We start from the raw sequence: 15,180 nt of genomic DNA, 5'->3' as shown, positions 1-15,180 counted from the left end.
TGACTGACCAACAGGCAGTGCACAGGGCTTCCTCGGAGGTCCACGTCAGGAGCTTGCAGGAGGCGCCAATCTCTGCCTTTGTTGTAAGTGATGTATGTCTTCACCTGGTCATCCACCTTCTTGTTTGCCAGAAATATCCCTTTGATACCTGCTACCTAGGAAAAAAGGTGAGAGATGGAGAACCTTGTTGGGTCAAAATGCCTGCAGTTCTGGGAAAGCTCCTTTCCCCCACTTTTTTTTTTTTAAATAATACTGAGGGTACAAAAAGAGTATCAGTGTGATGAGAACTATCATAAGGTCCAGGAAAAAAGTTTAAGTTCATCTCTATTTCCCACATTACCTCTCCAGATACCAGACCCTCTTACTCATCTGCTTTTCTCTCTATACTTCGCTGTGAACACTCTTCTCTTTGATGAACTATTAACATTCCTGCAGCAATGAGAGTAACTGATGACAATGGAAGGAGTCCCCCCCCCTTTGGTTAAGTAGAGCCTTCATACATAAGTGTTTGTGGCATCCAGGCTTCTCAGTGAGTGGTAAGAGTGCTATTCCGGGCAGACGTCCCAGCTTGCAGACCTATCACTGTGCAGCTTTGGCCAACTCACACCTCATCTGTGGGTGTTCACACTTTCAAATGGGTTGAAAGGCCCCATTCCTTTCCTTTTCTCCAGCTGGCCAGTCAAGGTTGCTTGAGCTAACACAGAATGCTCTGGCCGGGGCTCCCGATGGACTGGGACTCAATATTTTGAAGGGAAAAGAGCATCACTACAAAACTAATTGTGAGAAGATTAAGGGAAATTTGCTTTCCAGAAGGATTCTAGAGTAATTATAAACTTGATGCTCACTTTTATCCCTTCTGTTCTGTGATGATACTTTAAAGTTTATGAAAATGGAATTAATGATACCCACTTCTTGGCGTAAAACTATATTAAAAAAAAAAGCCTACTTTTTTTCCTCACTGCATTTTCTGTCAATTTTGGCAGGTCTGTCATATGCATGGGTTTCATAGGAGCTTATTCAGTGCTGGGCAAAGGGAACAGATAGTTTGAATGACAACACTGAATCTAAGAAAGACGCTCATGATTCTCTAGAGACAGTTCAACCTGTTCCAAAGCCAGAGGAAAACTCAAGGAATTTCAACCAAGACAAATGAGCAACTGACAGATAATTTTTCTGGATAAAACTCAGATATTGCAGAGCTGTCATTCTACATATCTCTCACTCTTGGGAAATTGTGGTTAAGTGAAGTAGTTTGCTACTCTAACACCAGTGGGAGGAAAGGAAGCTGTACCCCCCAGAAGGCTCTGTTTCTTTTCTAAATTACATAGCTTAGTTGATGACACAAGTCTTCTCTTTTGTTTGCCGTTTTAGTAACTTGATTGGCTTTGGAAGAGAATGTCAACCCAAATCAGAGCAAACAAAATAAACCTCAAACAAATGGTCAGAAAATGTCAGGAGGCATTACCCCGGAAGGACACTAGAAGGGGAACTTGATATGCGGCCAACAATGGGACCACTTAGATCCTTACCTGGAAGGTTGGGTGGGTACAGAGAGAAGCCAAGGTGGGGAGGACAACATTGTGGGAGTCATCCCTGTCTCAGGCTGTCCTAAGAGTTCAGAGTCTGTGCCACTTCAGGCAGGCTGGCATCTCATGTGCCCATCTAAAGTCAACTACAAAGTTGCCTCCTTTAAGTTTCATTAACCACCATTACATACACATTTAGACAATGGATTCTGGATTCTGGGATTGTCTAGAATCATGAGACTGACAAGGGCCTCTTGGCACTCTTAGATCACAAAGATGATGCCTTTTCTGGTGAACACCAGAGAACCTTGTCTCCTGAATCAGCTGACCCCTTCAACAGATCGCTGTGGCCCTGCCATCTCCTCCTGGAAGAAAGTTCATAAGTAACTCTTGGGCCCATGACCCAAGTATTTCTATGGGGCCTGACAACCCTGTCCCCGCCTCCCCACTGGATGCATCAGAGCACACATCAGTAGCCACTCAGCCACCTCACCTCTAGCACATTTGGAAGATGAGCTTGTTTAGTGAATGGAACAATCATTATCACAGTTTCCAAACACAGTTCTACCACTTAGAGCAACATTTTTGGTGTATTCATATAACATGACAGCAAAATCGGGAACATGAGAACTGAAAAGTTGAGGAATGATCAAGTTCCAGGGAACCCCTGTGCCACTGTGAAGGCATTTTCCTCCATAATCACAGAAATCTTCCTCGTATCTGAATCACCAATGCTTCCCACTTGTATGTGGAAGTTCGAAGCCTATACGTCATTAGTGCAGTGCTTCTTGCCTCCACATTTTTGAAGCATGGACCGAGTTTGGAGTTTTGTTTTTGTATACCCTCAGCCAATAGCTTTCACTTTTTAATGTAATGTAAGTAACAGATAAGATCATTTTGCAACCTACTGGACTCACCCATATATACAGGTATGCGTATACATGTATGTGTATACATATTTCTCACACAAACATATCTTGAGACATGACTTACTCTCACTACATAAATTTGGAGGATGAGATGCAATTCTACATTTTGTTCATGGAGGAACTTAGCATGCAATAAATTTGAAACATACTCCCTGCTACTGTGGTTTGGAGTAAGAAGGATGCCTACTTTGAATAATACCTGTAGCAAATGGTGGTATAAGCTGTCAAGACTGAATGACCCACTTTCCCTCTGGGAATCAATGTGAAGTCCCAGAGTGAAACTGAGGGCAGGCCTCTTGGCAGAGCATGGAGTACAGGTGGCATGGTCATCTGTTGGTCACTTCCCTGTAACCTCAGGACAAAGAATCTGGGTCACCTGCTGAGAAAAGCAATTATTGTAATCTGCCTTGGGCTGTCCCCAGAGCTGGATCTGGGGGTGGGAGTCCAGAGAAGGTCAGGTCAGGGAAAAGGTTACTGTGGAGTCTAGGAGTAGCTGTCCATCTGGCCCAAGAAGGAAAATTAAAGGTCATGATAAAGCAGAGTGGGGAGGGCAGACACTACAGACAAGGAGAGCGAGGGAACACCAGGAATACGAGCAGTGGCAGGCACAGCGAGGCTGGGTCAGTGTCATTTACCCATCAAGAGGTGATTCCTCATTATAATTAGTCACCAGAGAAATCCAAATTAAACTCTTAATAAGAGACCGCAAATCCCCTATCAGAATACATATTACAGCCACAATCAAATCATGAAAAAGGAATGCAGCTGCCATGCCTTGCAAGTGAGGATGAAAACGCCACAACTACTTTATAGATGGGTGACTTCATATGAAACACACCTGCTAAATAACACAGTACCCCCACCCTGGCTAACAACCCAATGGAAACAATATCTTACATTCATGTGAGTATTTTCAAAAGTTTTATTCATTCAGAAAAATGGAAACAACCTAAGTTTTCTTCTTGGGAATTAATAACAAACTCAGACACGTCCACACTATGGACCATTACACCTGGCATTAAAAATTAACATCCATTATTGTCTCTAGGAACATAAGTGAATCACAAATGCATTATTGCAAAAAACATAAATAAATAAAAGGCAAACCCAAAAGGTCAACTACTATAAGATTCTACTTCCCGACACACAGAAGAAGGCAAAACTAGAGATGTCAAATTGGTGTTGCTGGATGATTGAGGTTAGAGAGAAGATTAACTACAAAGTGCTCTAAGAGGAATTTTTTTTGCAGAAAATAGGTCATCAAGATCTAGCTCTAACATGGCATTGGCCATACAACTGGATGCATTTTTAAAAATTCTCATAAAATATAAATATTTACCAAAAGAGGGTGCATTTTGTTTTATATATCTCAGTTTTTTAAAGGAAAAAAGTATCCTGGGAAGACCCTCCCTCTTCCTTCAGATGGAAATGGATTCCTTCAAAGGCAGGACCACCGTTACTAGCTGTGTAATCCAAGCTGAGTCACTCAGCTCCCTGCAGTCTCACAGGTGCCAACAGGAAATAATACCTGTAAAAAACACATGATGAGGCCCTGATACCCTTGCTCAGTGGCTAAACTGTTGCCTTGCATGCAGTGGGATCCCCTATGGGTATTGATTCGTGTCCTAGCTGCTCCACTTTCCCATCCAGCTCCCTGTTTGTGGCCTGGGAAAGCAGCTGAGGACGGTCCAAAGCCTGGGGACCCTGCACCCACATGGGAGACCCAAGAGAAACTCCTGGCTCCTGGTTTCAGATCAGCTCAGCTCTAGTCGTTGCAGTCACTTTAGCAGTGAAGGGGCAGACAGATCTTTTTCTCTGTATCCCCTTTTCTCTGCATATCTATTTTTCCAATAAAAATATTTTTTCAAAGAAATAGATACTATGAAAGAGCAGAAAATGTATTCAAGTCATAGCACACATAAATTGAAATTTAAAAACTAATACTTATTTTAGTTATTCAAAAACTTTGAGGTAGGCATGGAATAACTTGCATGTGTGAATCTTCTTTTTTATTGTAAATTTATGAAATAGAGATACTAATCAAACCTTTCTTGTGAAGATTTGGGTATGAATTCAGACACTTTGTAAGAGTAAAAATATCTTCAGCATGTTGTAGACTTAGCATGTGAAAATACAAATGTACATCATTAGTCACTCTTTCATATAAATCATATTCCAAAATGATAGGTACCTCACCTAAAATGCATTATTACAATTAATTTCATCTTCATATTTTTTTAAAGTAAGAGTAGTAACAACTTAGAAATATCTATCTATCTATACATCATGTTGCATGAATAGATTTATTGATTTATTGTGTTTGACAATGTTGGCTAAGGAACTGCCAGTATAATGCTATTATTATAAGATTTGTAAACTAGGTATCAATACTCAAGAATGTACTGACAGAAAATGTATCATAACATCCATTCAGAGGAGGTTTCCATAGTATAACTGTGGATATTGAAAATAATATTTGCTTTTTTAGTTATTAGCTAAAAAGATATAGCTTATGGTTAGGAATAACAAAATAGAACTCTATGTGGATAAGATGTCATGAGAATACAGTAAGCACATACGCTGAACAGCACTCATTGCCAATACTAGTCTTTGTTTCCAAGGTATGAGATTTTAACATCTTCAAGAACAGAGTGGTTCTTACTTGGCCTTTCAGTGTTGTTCAGTTCCACCTAATTATGTAACTGTAGCAATGCCAATACTGTACTTTGCGTCAGGGATTACAGAAAGATCAAGCAAAAGAATATCCATACAGCATGAGACGAGTTCAGCAGATTAGAAACCAAAATGGTCTCATTGTAATTAAGTGCTGAGATATTCTGTGGGATTGAACTCCACTGATCTCCATGGACTTTCAGGGCCAAGATGTGCAAGACGAATTCCAAGACCTTTCCCTATTTTATTGTTTCTCTCTGTGTTGTTACTAAGATATTGGATAGGCCCACCCAGAAGATGGAGTGGTCAAGGTTGGCTCAAAGCACCTGACACTGGATAATTACCTCAAAGCATCTCTGAATTCAGATAAAGACATGTGTAAGGAATGACCCGGTATATTTCAAAATGATATGCCACACTGGGGCAGAGGATTACACCATGGCCACAAATATTTACTGGATAGGTAAGAAGCATGAAACAGAAATGCCAGCACATGGAACAAATGTACAACTCTAGCTAAGCTCTTCACGATTCTCATTCCCACTGTGCTGCAAGACAGTCAACCTTCCACAACCATGAACCTCTATTCCTCACACTTCTTCATAGTTGTAATAGTTTATTACTTAAATCACCTTTGGGTCTCCCCAAATTTCTCAAGTTGAAATTAAGCTCATCTTTGTTGATTCCACAGTACAGTGCAGCAGTACCTTCAAAACAATCTAGACTGTGTTCAGCACCTTAATTGGTCACTTACCTCCTCTTGGTAGACTGGGTGCCTCATGCATAAGTTTTCATATCATCAAATGAAACACTCCATGCAAGTGTGCTAATTTAACTGACTTGAATACAAACCTTGACTGGTTTTCCCAGTTGCATTACTCAAGGACACTTGGAATCTAGAAAAATTGCAATCTCTTTCCTCACTGGCCATATGGCACACAATCTCAGTTTCCACGCAAATCTTCAGAAAAGAAGGTGAAATTCTAATGACCCCTGAGACCAATTAAATGGAGCTTTATCTCTAAGCCACTGAAACAATCTGCAGGTGCAAAGCAGAACTGCCCTCTAAAAATCTTCAGTATGATCGTGTGCTGGATACCATCAGGTTCCAATTTGTTCACTTGGTATTAAATGTCAAATGAAGTCTGAAATTCAACTACTTATCAACCCTCATCCTTATCCCCGATAAGCATCTATTCTATACAATTAGACTGGCTAGTTACTTTCTCACAAATCCACACCATCTGTCCAGCCCTTGCTTCATGCCATCGTTAACAATTGAAATGTCTCCCACTTCTCCACTGCTTCATCCCTAGAGTTAATAACTTTGAGAAAACAACTGGGCCAGTACAGCTCCTTGCCATTTTTTGTTTGGCGGGTTCTTACTCCAAGTTCAGATACCTCACACCTCAGCCCTGCACTGTTATAGGAACAGCATCCTGGAGAAGCGCCTCGCACTTAGCTGTCTGCAGTTCACGACTGGGTTAGTCCAGTCCAGTAATCACGGACTGTATCCAGGCCAGTGCTCACGGACAGGACTATCCACTCCACTCTCACCTATGTAATATCCTTCGACAGTAAAGCTGTGTTTGCTTTCCAAGTGTCTCATCTCTTGTTTCTATCTCAACTGACTCCAACCTCCTGCAGATAAATCCTTATTTCTTACCCTCCCATCCCATACCCCTCCAGCACATACACACACACACAAAAGCAGTCAGTGAGATGCCTGTGGGAAGGAATGACATCAATTACAGTCCTGCTTCTCTCAGATGCTTGAATATAAAAGAGAAGCAAAATAATTCCCGGTGAAACTGAATGCAGAACGAGTTCAACAGACTTGGTTTTTAAAAACTTTCCCTGGCTGGCACATTTTTCTTTCTATAAATGCAAAAACATTAAGTGTTAATCCCCCAACAAGACTTAAAATACAAGACCAACTTCAACAGGAAGAAAAAAAAAATCACAGAGATCAGGGTATTCCTCATTTTGATTCATGGTCTACTTCAGAGCTCACTGTCTCATGTTCTAAATGACCAGAACATTCCACACGACCTTGCTCAGAGAAACAGCAGCACACGTGGAAAATCCACCTTCTGTTAACAGTCACAGACAAATGTTTCCTGACTGCAACATCCTCTTGTAGCATTGTCCACCCTTTCCTATCTGAGTATGACCTCAAGAAAATGAAACATCATCTTTCTCATTGTTGTTGTTTACAATTTATTTCATTTGGGCCGGTGCCTCCGAGTTGTAGGTTAAGCAGTGCCAGCATCCATTTCTGATCCAATTCCTTCATAAAGGTCTGGGAAAGCAGTGGAGGATGGCCTGAGTCCTTGGGCCCCTGCACCCATGTGGGATACCTGGAAGAAGCTCCTGACTTCCAGCTCAGGACCAGCTCAGCTCTGACCAGTGTGTCGGTTTGGAGGATGAACCAACAGCTGGAAGAGCTCTCTGTGTCTCTGTGTAACTGTGCTTCTCAAACAAATAAATACATTTAAAAATGGATTTGTTTTATCTATTTGAAAAGAAGTTATACAGAGAAGAAGAGACATACAGAGAGAGAGAGATCTGTACAATGGTTCACTCCCCAGAAGGCTGCAACAACCTGGGCTAGGCCAGGCAGAAGCCAGGAGTCAGGAGCTTCTTCCTGGTCCTCCACATGGGTTCAGGGGCCCCAGGGCTTGGGCTGTCCTCTGCTGCTTTTCCAGGTAAATTTGCAGAGAACTTGATTGGAAGTGGAGCAGCTGGTCTTGATTGGTGCCCATATGGGATGATAGTACTGCAAGTGGCAGCTAAACCTGAAATACCACAGTACCAACCCTATAAATAACCATCTTATCTCTTATAACCTTACTTATACAAATGGGAATTGGAATGGCTCAGTCCTGGAGAAGCATCCAAACTTTCTCACAGATGTGACTTATTACTACAAAGCAAAGGTGTATTTCTGCCTCCCACCATGATTCGGGGTATGCATGGAAGTTTCCCAAAGCTGTGCACAACACTTTGCCATCTTTGTTGGCCTTCAAGACTTGAGGAAGAAATTGAAAACATTTCTCAAATGGGGACCTTTTTAAAGGGAATGCTTTCAGCACTTGTCAGGGACCATCTAGAAATCAGGTTGGTTTATTATCATTGATTTTGTTTTCTATCTAATGACATTCACTCCTCTTCACCCTTTTGTTTTGGTACATCACTCCACGCCTTTGTGCGCTCATCCTTCTCTCTAGTAGATAACTACAACCTTAAATACTTCTGAGCAGGTACCTTAGGCTCCAGTATGAATTGGGGGAATTTGGGCAGGCCCTGCTCAGCAGAAGCCATAATTAAGCAGAAGCATGCGCACCAACCCCTGTTCTCTAAAAGTCACTTGCACTCCTGAAGGAGGAGACCCTCAAGGATACCACTCACTTAGGCCACCTGCAAGAGACAACTCAGCAATGAGCTCAGCTAGCACAGTCTATGGGGTTTGAGCACTAGTCTCCAGTGAATGTTGGATAATGAGATGCTTTTGTGCTCACATTAATCCATCATCTCCAGTCGGTCAGTCAGCGCCTTTAACCATGGCCAGAGTTGTGGAAAACATCACATACCATCACTAGACATAAAAAAGTGGCACACACAGTGGATAAAGCCACCATTTGCAGTGCCAGCATCCCATACGGGCACCGGTTTGTATCCAGCAGCTCCATTTCCAAACCAGCTCCCTGCCAATGGCCTGGGAAAAGCAGCAGCAGATGGCCAAATGTTTGGGTTGTAGGCAACCATGAAGGGGATATAGCTGAGGCTCCTGGTTCCTGGCTTCAGCCTGCTCAGCCCCCCACTGCAGCAGCTAACGGGGAGTGCACACACAGGTGCAAGGCCTTTTCTTCTCTCTTAGTTTGTCTCTCTGTTCCTTTCAATCTGTCTGTCTCTCTCTCTCTCTCTCTCTCTCCCCCTGTATAATTATTTCAAATATAGAAATTAATCTTTTCCCTTTAATACCACATATTTACTATTACAAAAACTAGCATTTGTTTTTGTGGTTCCTGCATGGAGTCATTTGGCTTCTTAGATAATGTTTTCTTTAAGTGACAACCACATGACACCGGCATCAAGTCTCTGTACGGGAATCCTCAGTCATCACTGATGGTCACTATTTTCCCTGCAAAAGGTGTATTCAAATAGTATGATTTTCCAAACAATTTGAGGCATATACACAACTCTACGGCTTCTTCCATCCAGGATTCACAAGAAAACATAGCCAGGTTTACAGAGCTACTTAAGGGATCACCAACTGGTCAAACAACTTCATTTCTGGATTACCATCATGTTCATGTGGTGGTACAACAAAATGTCTGTGAAAAGTGAAATTACATGATGCATTTATTTTGTTGTAGAAATTTTTAAAAAATTGCAGTTTTTACACAACAGATAATTCCTATGAACTGTTTGGAGCTCACCCATACGCCTAGATTTGAAAATCTTTATACAAAAATAATCTGATTAATTTCTCCAATCCTTGTAGGAGGGTTCTTGAACACACAGGATGGCCAACTTTATCGAGACAGCCACATACCAGATGAGTTACAAACACTGTATAGCCTCTCAAAATGATACAATCAAGTAACCATTGTACTGCTATCATTCCAGAATTGAGAGCAGCCAAGTTCTTTGTCTCCAGTCACAAATTACCAAGTGGCACAGCTAGGATCTGAGACAGGGGCTCCAATATTTGTGTTTATACCATTAAAACTCATTTAAAAAGAGCAGGAGATCCCAGGAAGAATTCTGGCTACATACCTCATACAGCTCAATAATGATGTTTCCCATGAGACCTCGGCTGCTCTTAATGTTCTCCATGGCCAGGGTGAAGTAGATCCCCCGGGTGTCTGAGATGTAGAGGTTGTACGTGTCATTTTGGTTCCACTCTTGAACCGCTGCAAACACTTGGTTCTCATCTGTGCTGATGATATGCATGTCCTGTGAGAAGACAGAAGGCCCATAAAGCAGCACGTCTCCATGTTCTCCACCCTGGCACTCACAGGAATTACCATGCCTTAGGAGATGGATGAGAAAAAAAAAAAAAAACCCTTCAGTTGCATGCATCATTAGACAAATCTGGGTTGGACCAAAGCTGTGAATCATGAACTTCATGGTTTCTGTTTCTTATTAAGTGACAGCAAGATAGGTATAAGGGGTTTTGGTGGGTATCATTTTCCATGGATTTGAAGATTCATCCACTTTGACTTTTACATTTATAACTGAAAGCCTGTGTTCCTGCTAATAGAAATGCAAGCCTTCAAGAGGAAGCTTACCTGCAAGCATGTTAAGGCCTATGCTTTCTTTTCACCTCCATTATCATTTTAAAATGCTTGCTGCGTAATGGTTTACAGACCCTTCTTTATGATCTTGGGTGTCGGGGCATTCCAAGAAGGGTGGTATGAAGACATAGCCAATGGGAAGGGCGTAGTATAGCATGCTCTCATTCTGAATTGATTGCATACTGCACATACTCAAGTCCTGTGCACAGTAAAAGGTAAAGGAAGTTCCCTTGCTAATAAAATATAATAACACTTGAAAATCATGGATACAGGGGAAAATATACTCAATGGTCATGATTGTAACTTAGTGGTCTTGGGCATAATATAAGCAACACTGAAGCTGAATGTGTCAGCTTCCCCAATCTTTTAAACCAACCAGTAAAGAGTTTGGGCTGATAAAAATACTATTTGAGCATTATTCTGGGCCATTTGTATATGCTTTACTTACTGCAAGGCTAAATAATTCCTTGATGAGTTGTTTATGATTAAAAAGGCATACAGAAGTTCACTTGCTTTAGTCACATAACTGGTAAAGGGAAGAACATTTTTTAACTGCAGTGCTTTTACTTCAACATCTTTTTCAAGTATTTGAGCATATGGATTCTAGATCAGGCATCAAGCTCATGGCCCATGAAACAAAGATTTAGTTTACCCATATTCAGCGCAAACACCCACGTGTCTAGTCTTGCAACAGAGTGTGAATGATTGGGGTCTCAGCCTTTTAATTTATATTTTCTTACTTCCTATCATTGGTATAATGATGGAAACTTCCAGTCCCCTAAAGTCACTTTAGTTTCCAGTGCCAAAAAGGATTATTTCCAAAATCAAATCCAATATTTCACAGTTCAAAGTAATTTCCAAGACAGGTTTCATAGGTGACTAGATACTACACACAGATCATCACAGATCCAAATGTTACCTAGAGAACATGTCAAAAGAGGACACTGAAGCATGAATAAACATTTGCCAAAATGGCTTGCTGTCTGAAATGCATAAATATACAACTGCTTATGCAAAGGGGTGATGCATAGCAGAAGGACAGGCACCTCTGTCACAGAAGGGGAAAACAAAGGCAAAAGCAGCATAGTCAACTGAATCTGACAGTATGTTAATAATCAGGCAGGTTTAACCTTTAGCTATTTTTAATTTATTTTTTTGGGGGGCCAACCTTTCCCAGAAAATGCTTCAAATAAAGAAGGCATTCATACATAAAATGTTAAGAGCCATGGAGAGATCCTTCAAGATGGTTCATCAAGGGCCACAATTGTTTAATTTGGACAACTGGGAGGCAGGAGAAGAGTAAGTAACTTTTTTTTTTAAATTGGGAATTCTTTGTCAGTTCTCAGCCTCTGGCCTTGAACTCTCTAGGTCACCTTGACTGAGACCTCACTTGCTCATTTGTGCTTAGAAATCTTGTAGAATTGCAGGTTCCCGCTGAGCTCTTGAAAATGGAAAGAAGCCTTCCTCTTAAAAACCATGTGATGAAATCGTGTTGTGCTGGTATAGAATGAATGCCCAGGAACCCAGTAGGAGGGGAAATGGCAGCTGCAGGAAACACGGATTAAAATCACTTACCCTGTTAAAAATGCAATGAAAATGCCTGGTTTTTCCCAGATGTTTTGGTCATAAAAATGAACGAGATAAGTTATTTTACACTAAACTAATGTAAAAGAAGTGGAAAAACACAGCTTAAAATACCAGGGCATGGTCAGGATTCAAGAAGCCAGGTTTGCTGTGAATTTGTATTGTGTTAATAGCTGCCCTGGGGCTGTGCCACCTGGTGAACAGGTACTCCAGGCTCTGGGTTAAAATACTACACTAGAATCTAGGATTCTGGCATGTCTTCTTGAAAAGTCTTTAATTTTCCAAAGTTAATTAGCTAATAGAGAACACCACTATGATTTAAATCCAAGCCTGTCTTAAGTAAGAAGCTAACCTTTTAGAGTAGGTGTTTAGTTTCCCACCGCACTATGGGACTGGAATTAAATCCCCTGCTCTCAGTCCCAGCTCCAGTGTCCAACTAATGTACAGTCTTGAAGGCAGCAAATGATAGATCCAGTGACCCATACAGACAGGGGAGGAGTTTCCATTTCCAGTTTGATGATAGTCTAACCCTGACCTTTATAAATTTGGGTCATCAACTGTGGCTGGAAGCTCTCTATCTCTATGACTTTCAAACACATTAGTCAATAATTTTTAAGAAGCTAGCTAACTTTTACAGATTCTATCAATGGAGATATACCACTAATGTCTATCAAAATGGCCTGGAGAGCTTAATAACAGGTGGACTCACATGATGTTTACTGCCTGATATTAAGATTCAGTATATCTGTTACATAGAGTTTCAGATTCTACCATTTGAACAAGCCATCATAAAAGTTCTGTCACATGAAAGTCTGGAAAAATAATTTTGGTTTGGAGAATCTCTCCCTGAACAGGCATTCTGGTTGAATCAGGATCAATCAATAATAACCAGAAAGTCTTGAAGAATGACAAAATTTTCAGCTAACATAGGTCCACTAAGGATTTGAACAATTATGAAATTATTTTTCTTGAATCCGGCAGTCTCAATCTAATTCTAAAGAACAGCCCATTTACTTATTTGCCGAGAAGAGGCAGGGTGAGATGTGATGACAGACTGAGAAACTGGAGAAGCGTACATAAAGTAAGAGTGAGGTCAGATTGTGACTTTGCTAACCTGGAAATGCAAGGAGCTTCAAACGTAATCACTGTATCACTCTATATCTAGTACTTACTAGAGTAAGCAAACATGAAGTAGGGTGACACATGGGATGTAGAGAAAGAGCCCAGCTCTAGACCAGCAGAGTCGTTAAGAGAATGTGGGTCAGTGAGGCAGCTGGGAAGATGGTGTAGAAGTCAATGCAGAGTGATGGGTAAGGGCTATAGATACAGGCTTCACCAATGTGACAAAATCAGAGAGGATAAGATCACCCAAGGAAAATGCAGATTACCTGAAGAACTTAGGAATACCATATCAGAACAGTGGCAAAGAGGAAGGTGTTCCAGAAGAGGAAATCAGAATGGAATATTGCCAATGGGCAAGATTACCAAGTATAGATCTTATCATCAGCATGAAAAGCTCTAAAAGAGTGAATGGAAATAAAGAATTAGTGACGTGTCTCATGGATTTGGCACCTAACTTGTCACCAGTAACATTGACTAAAGATGCTTAGTGAAATAATGAACAGAATGTGGTGGCAGAGGATAACAGTGCTGCTTTGAAGAGCAACAAGGATGAAAGAAGAGAATTTAGAATTACAAATAATCCTTTCAGAAGTATGACTATGACACAACAGAACAGAATAATCTAGAATATATGGAAATACAAAACTAAGGAAGCAAATGGTTAGTACCTTTTTCATTGTCATTATAAGAATTGTTCTAAGTCATATTTCTCTCTTATTATTCAAGGTGGGATGGACTGCAGTCTACTGTCAAATTAAAACAACACATGACTTAGGTAAAGTTAGACTTTACTTTAAATGACTATCACAAGGACACATTCTGACCACCATAACTGTGACTACAACACAGTTAGAACGGAAAGTAATTACTTTTCAGGGAAATGTAAATCAACACTGGAAAGAACTCAGTGTGTAGAATGGGGGAAGCAGTCACAATTGGACAAGAAATTCTTTTACTTGGAGATCAGCTGCTTTTCATAAGGCTGTTGGGGTGCTCTCCCTTCTTGAAAAGCTTGCTAAGATCCCAATTCTCACATAAAGTCATGAGTGGGTTGAAGTTTAGCGATTTTGGTAAGAGAAAAGTCAGACTTACTGTTGGTCAAATCAAATTAGTAGGCATTTTGTCGAGATTACTCAGCAGGATGAAAGAGCAGCAAGGCATTTATGAGACAAAGAATGGGAATCTGGTCTTGTTACAGGTAAACGAGGCAGACATCTGAGTCTTATCAGGTCGTATAATTCTTTGCAATAAGTCTTTTCCTAAACACGAAACAAGGGGATTTCTCAAACCTGGCCGATTTCCAGAAGCCCAGAGCTCATGCGAAGTTCAGCACTGTCATGCCAATCCAAAACCCACATAGAAACACATAAAATATATTTTCTCCTGTAGAAAGGATTATTAGAGTGGCAGGTTAAGAATACATCCAGAATGTAATGGAGGAGGGAAGGCACATCGCTCAGAGTGATAAAATGAGTGTCTTAGGCAACACTGAGCCCCAGTTCAGCAGGGACATGATCCCAACATGAGCACTGATTCCCATGCCCATGTATTAGGAACCTCATTATTATTTCCTCAAGGATCAGAGTAAGTCATAATCATTCCTTAGATTTGCATACAACTTCACACTAGACCAATGATGAGCCATTCATTGAATCCTTACAACTTTGTAAAATAGTGCTACCATTGCCGTTTCACAGATAAGAAGATTTGGACCCATGGATAAGAAAGTTTCAGAGCTATAGGGAAAGTTCAGGATACCTGCTCACATGCCCAAATGTCTCCTCCTCTGACTAGAATTGCATCCTATCATTGGCTGCCATGCGCTGTGTTGTTGCATGCTTTTCACGCCTATTGGGCAGAGAATGCAAACCACCAGCTAGAGACTGAGCGATGGAGGGCCTGGCACTTAGTCAGGCTGTTCATTATTAACGGTGCTCATTTCTTTTTCTGCAGAACACTCCAAGCCACCGAGTTCCCCAACAGAACATATTCTGAGCTGATAGGCTGGGCACAGAGGTGCAAAGGTAATGAGGCAGGTGGCTT

The 15,180-nt window shown here is 41.0% G+C and overlaps 1 protein-coding gene across 2 annotated transcripts in view; it reads right to left on the bottom strand.

The window, feature by feature from the left end:
- SORCS3 (sortilin related VPS10 domain containing receptor 3) overlaps window positions 1-15,180 on the bottom strand; it is a 567,293-nt gene that overhangs the window by 92,651 nt on the left and 459,462 nt on the right. For both annotated transcript variants that reach the window (XM_004580224.4, XM_058671671.1), the window contains 2 exons: window positions 9,911-10,090; window positions 9-155 (listed from right to left, as the gene is read on the bottom strand). In XM_004580224.4, coding sequence (XP_004580281.3) covers window positions 9-155; window positions 9,911-10,090 — 327 coding nt within the window. The remainder of the gene's footprint in view (window positions 1-8; window positions 156-9,910; window positions 10,091-15,180) is intronic.

The sequence above is a fragment of the Ochotona princeps genome, chromosome 13 (assembly GCF_030435755.1).
Source record: "Ochotona princeps isolate mOchPri1 chromosome 13, mOchPri1.hap1, whole genome shotgun sequence".
NCBI classification, from domain to species: domain Eukaryota; kingdom Metazoa; phylum Chordata; class Mammalia; order Lagomorpha; family Ochotonidae; genus Ochotona; species Ochotona princeps.
The sequence above is the reverse complement of the archived record's forward strand: the minus strand, read 5'-3'. Positions and strand labels throughout refer to the sequence as shown.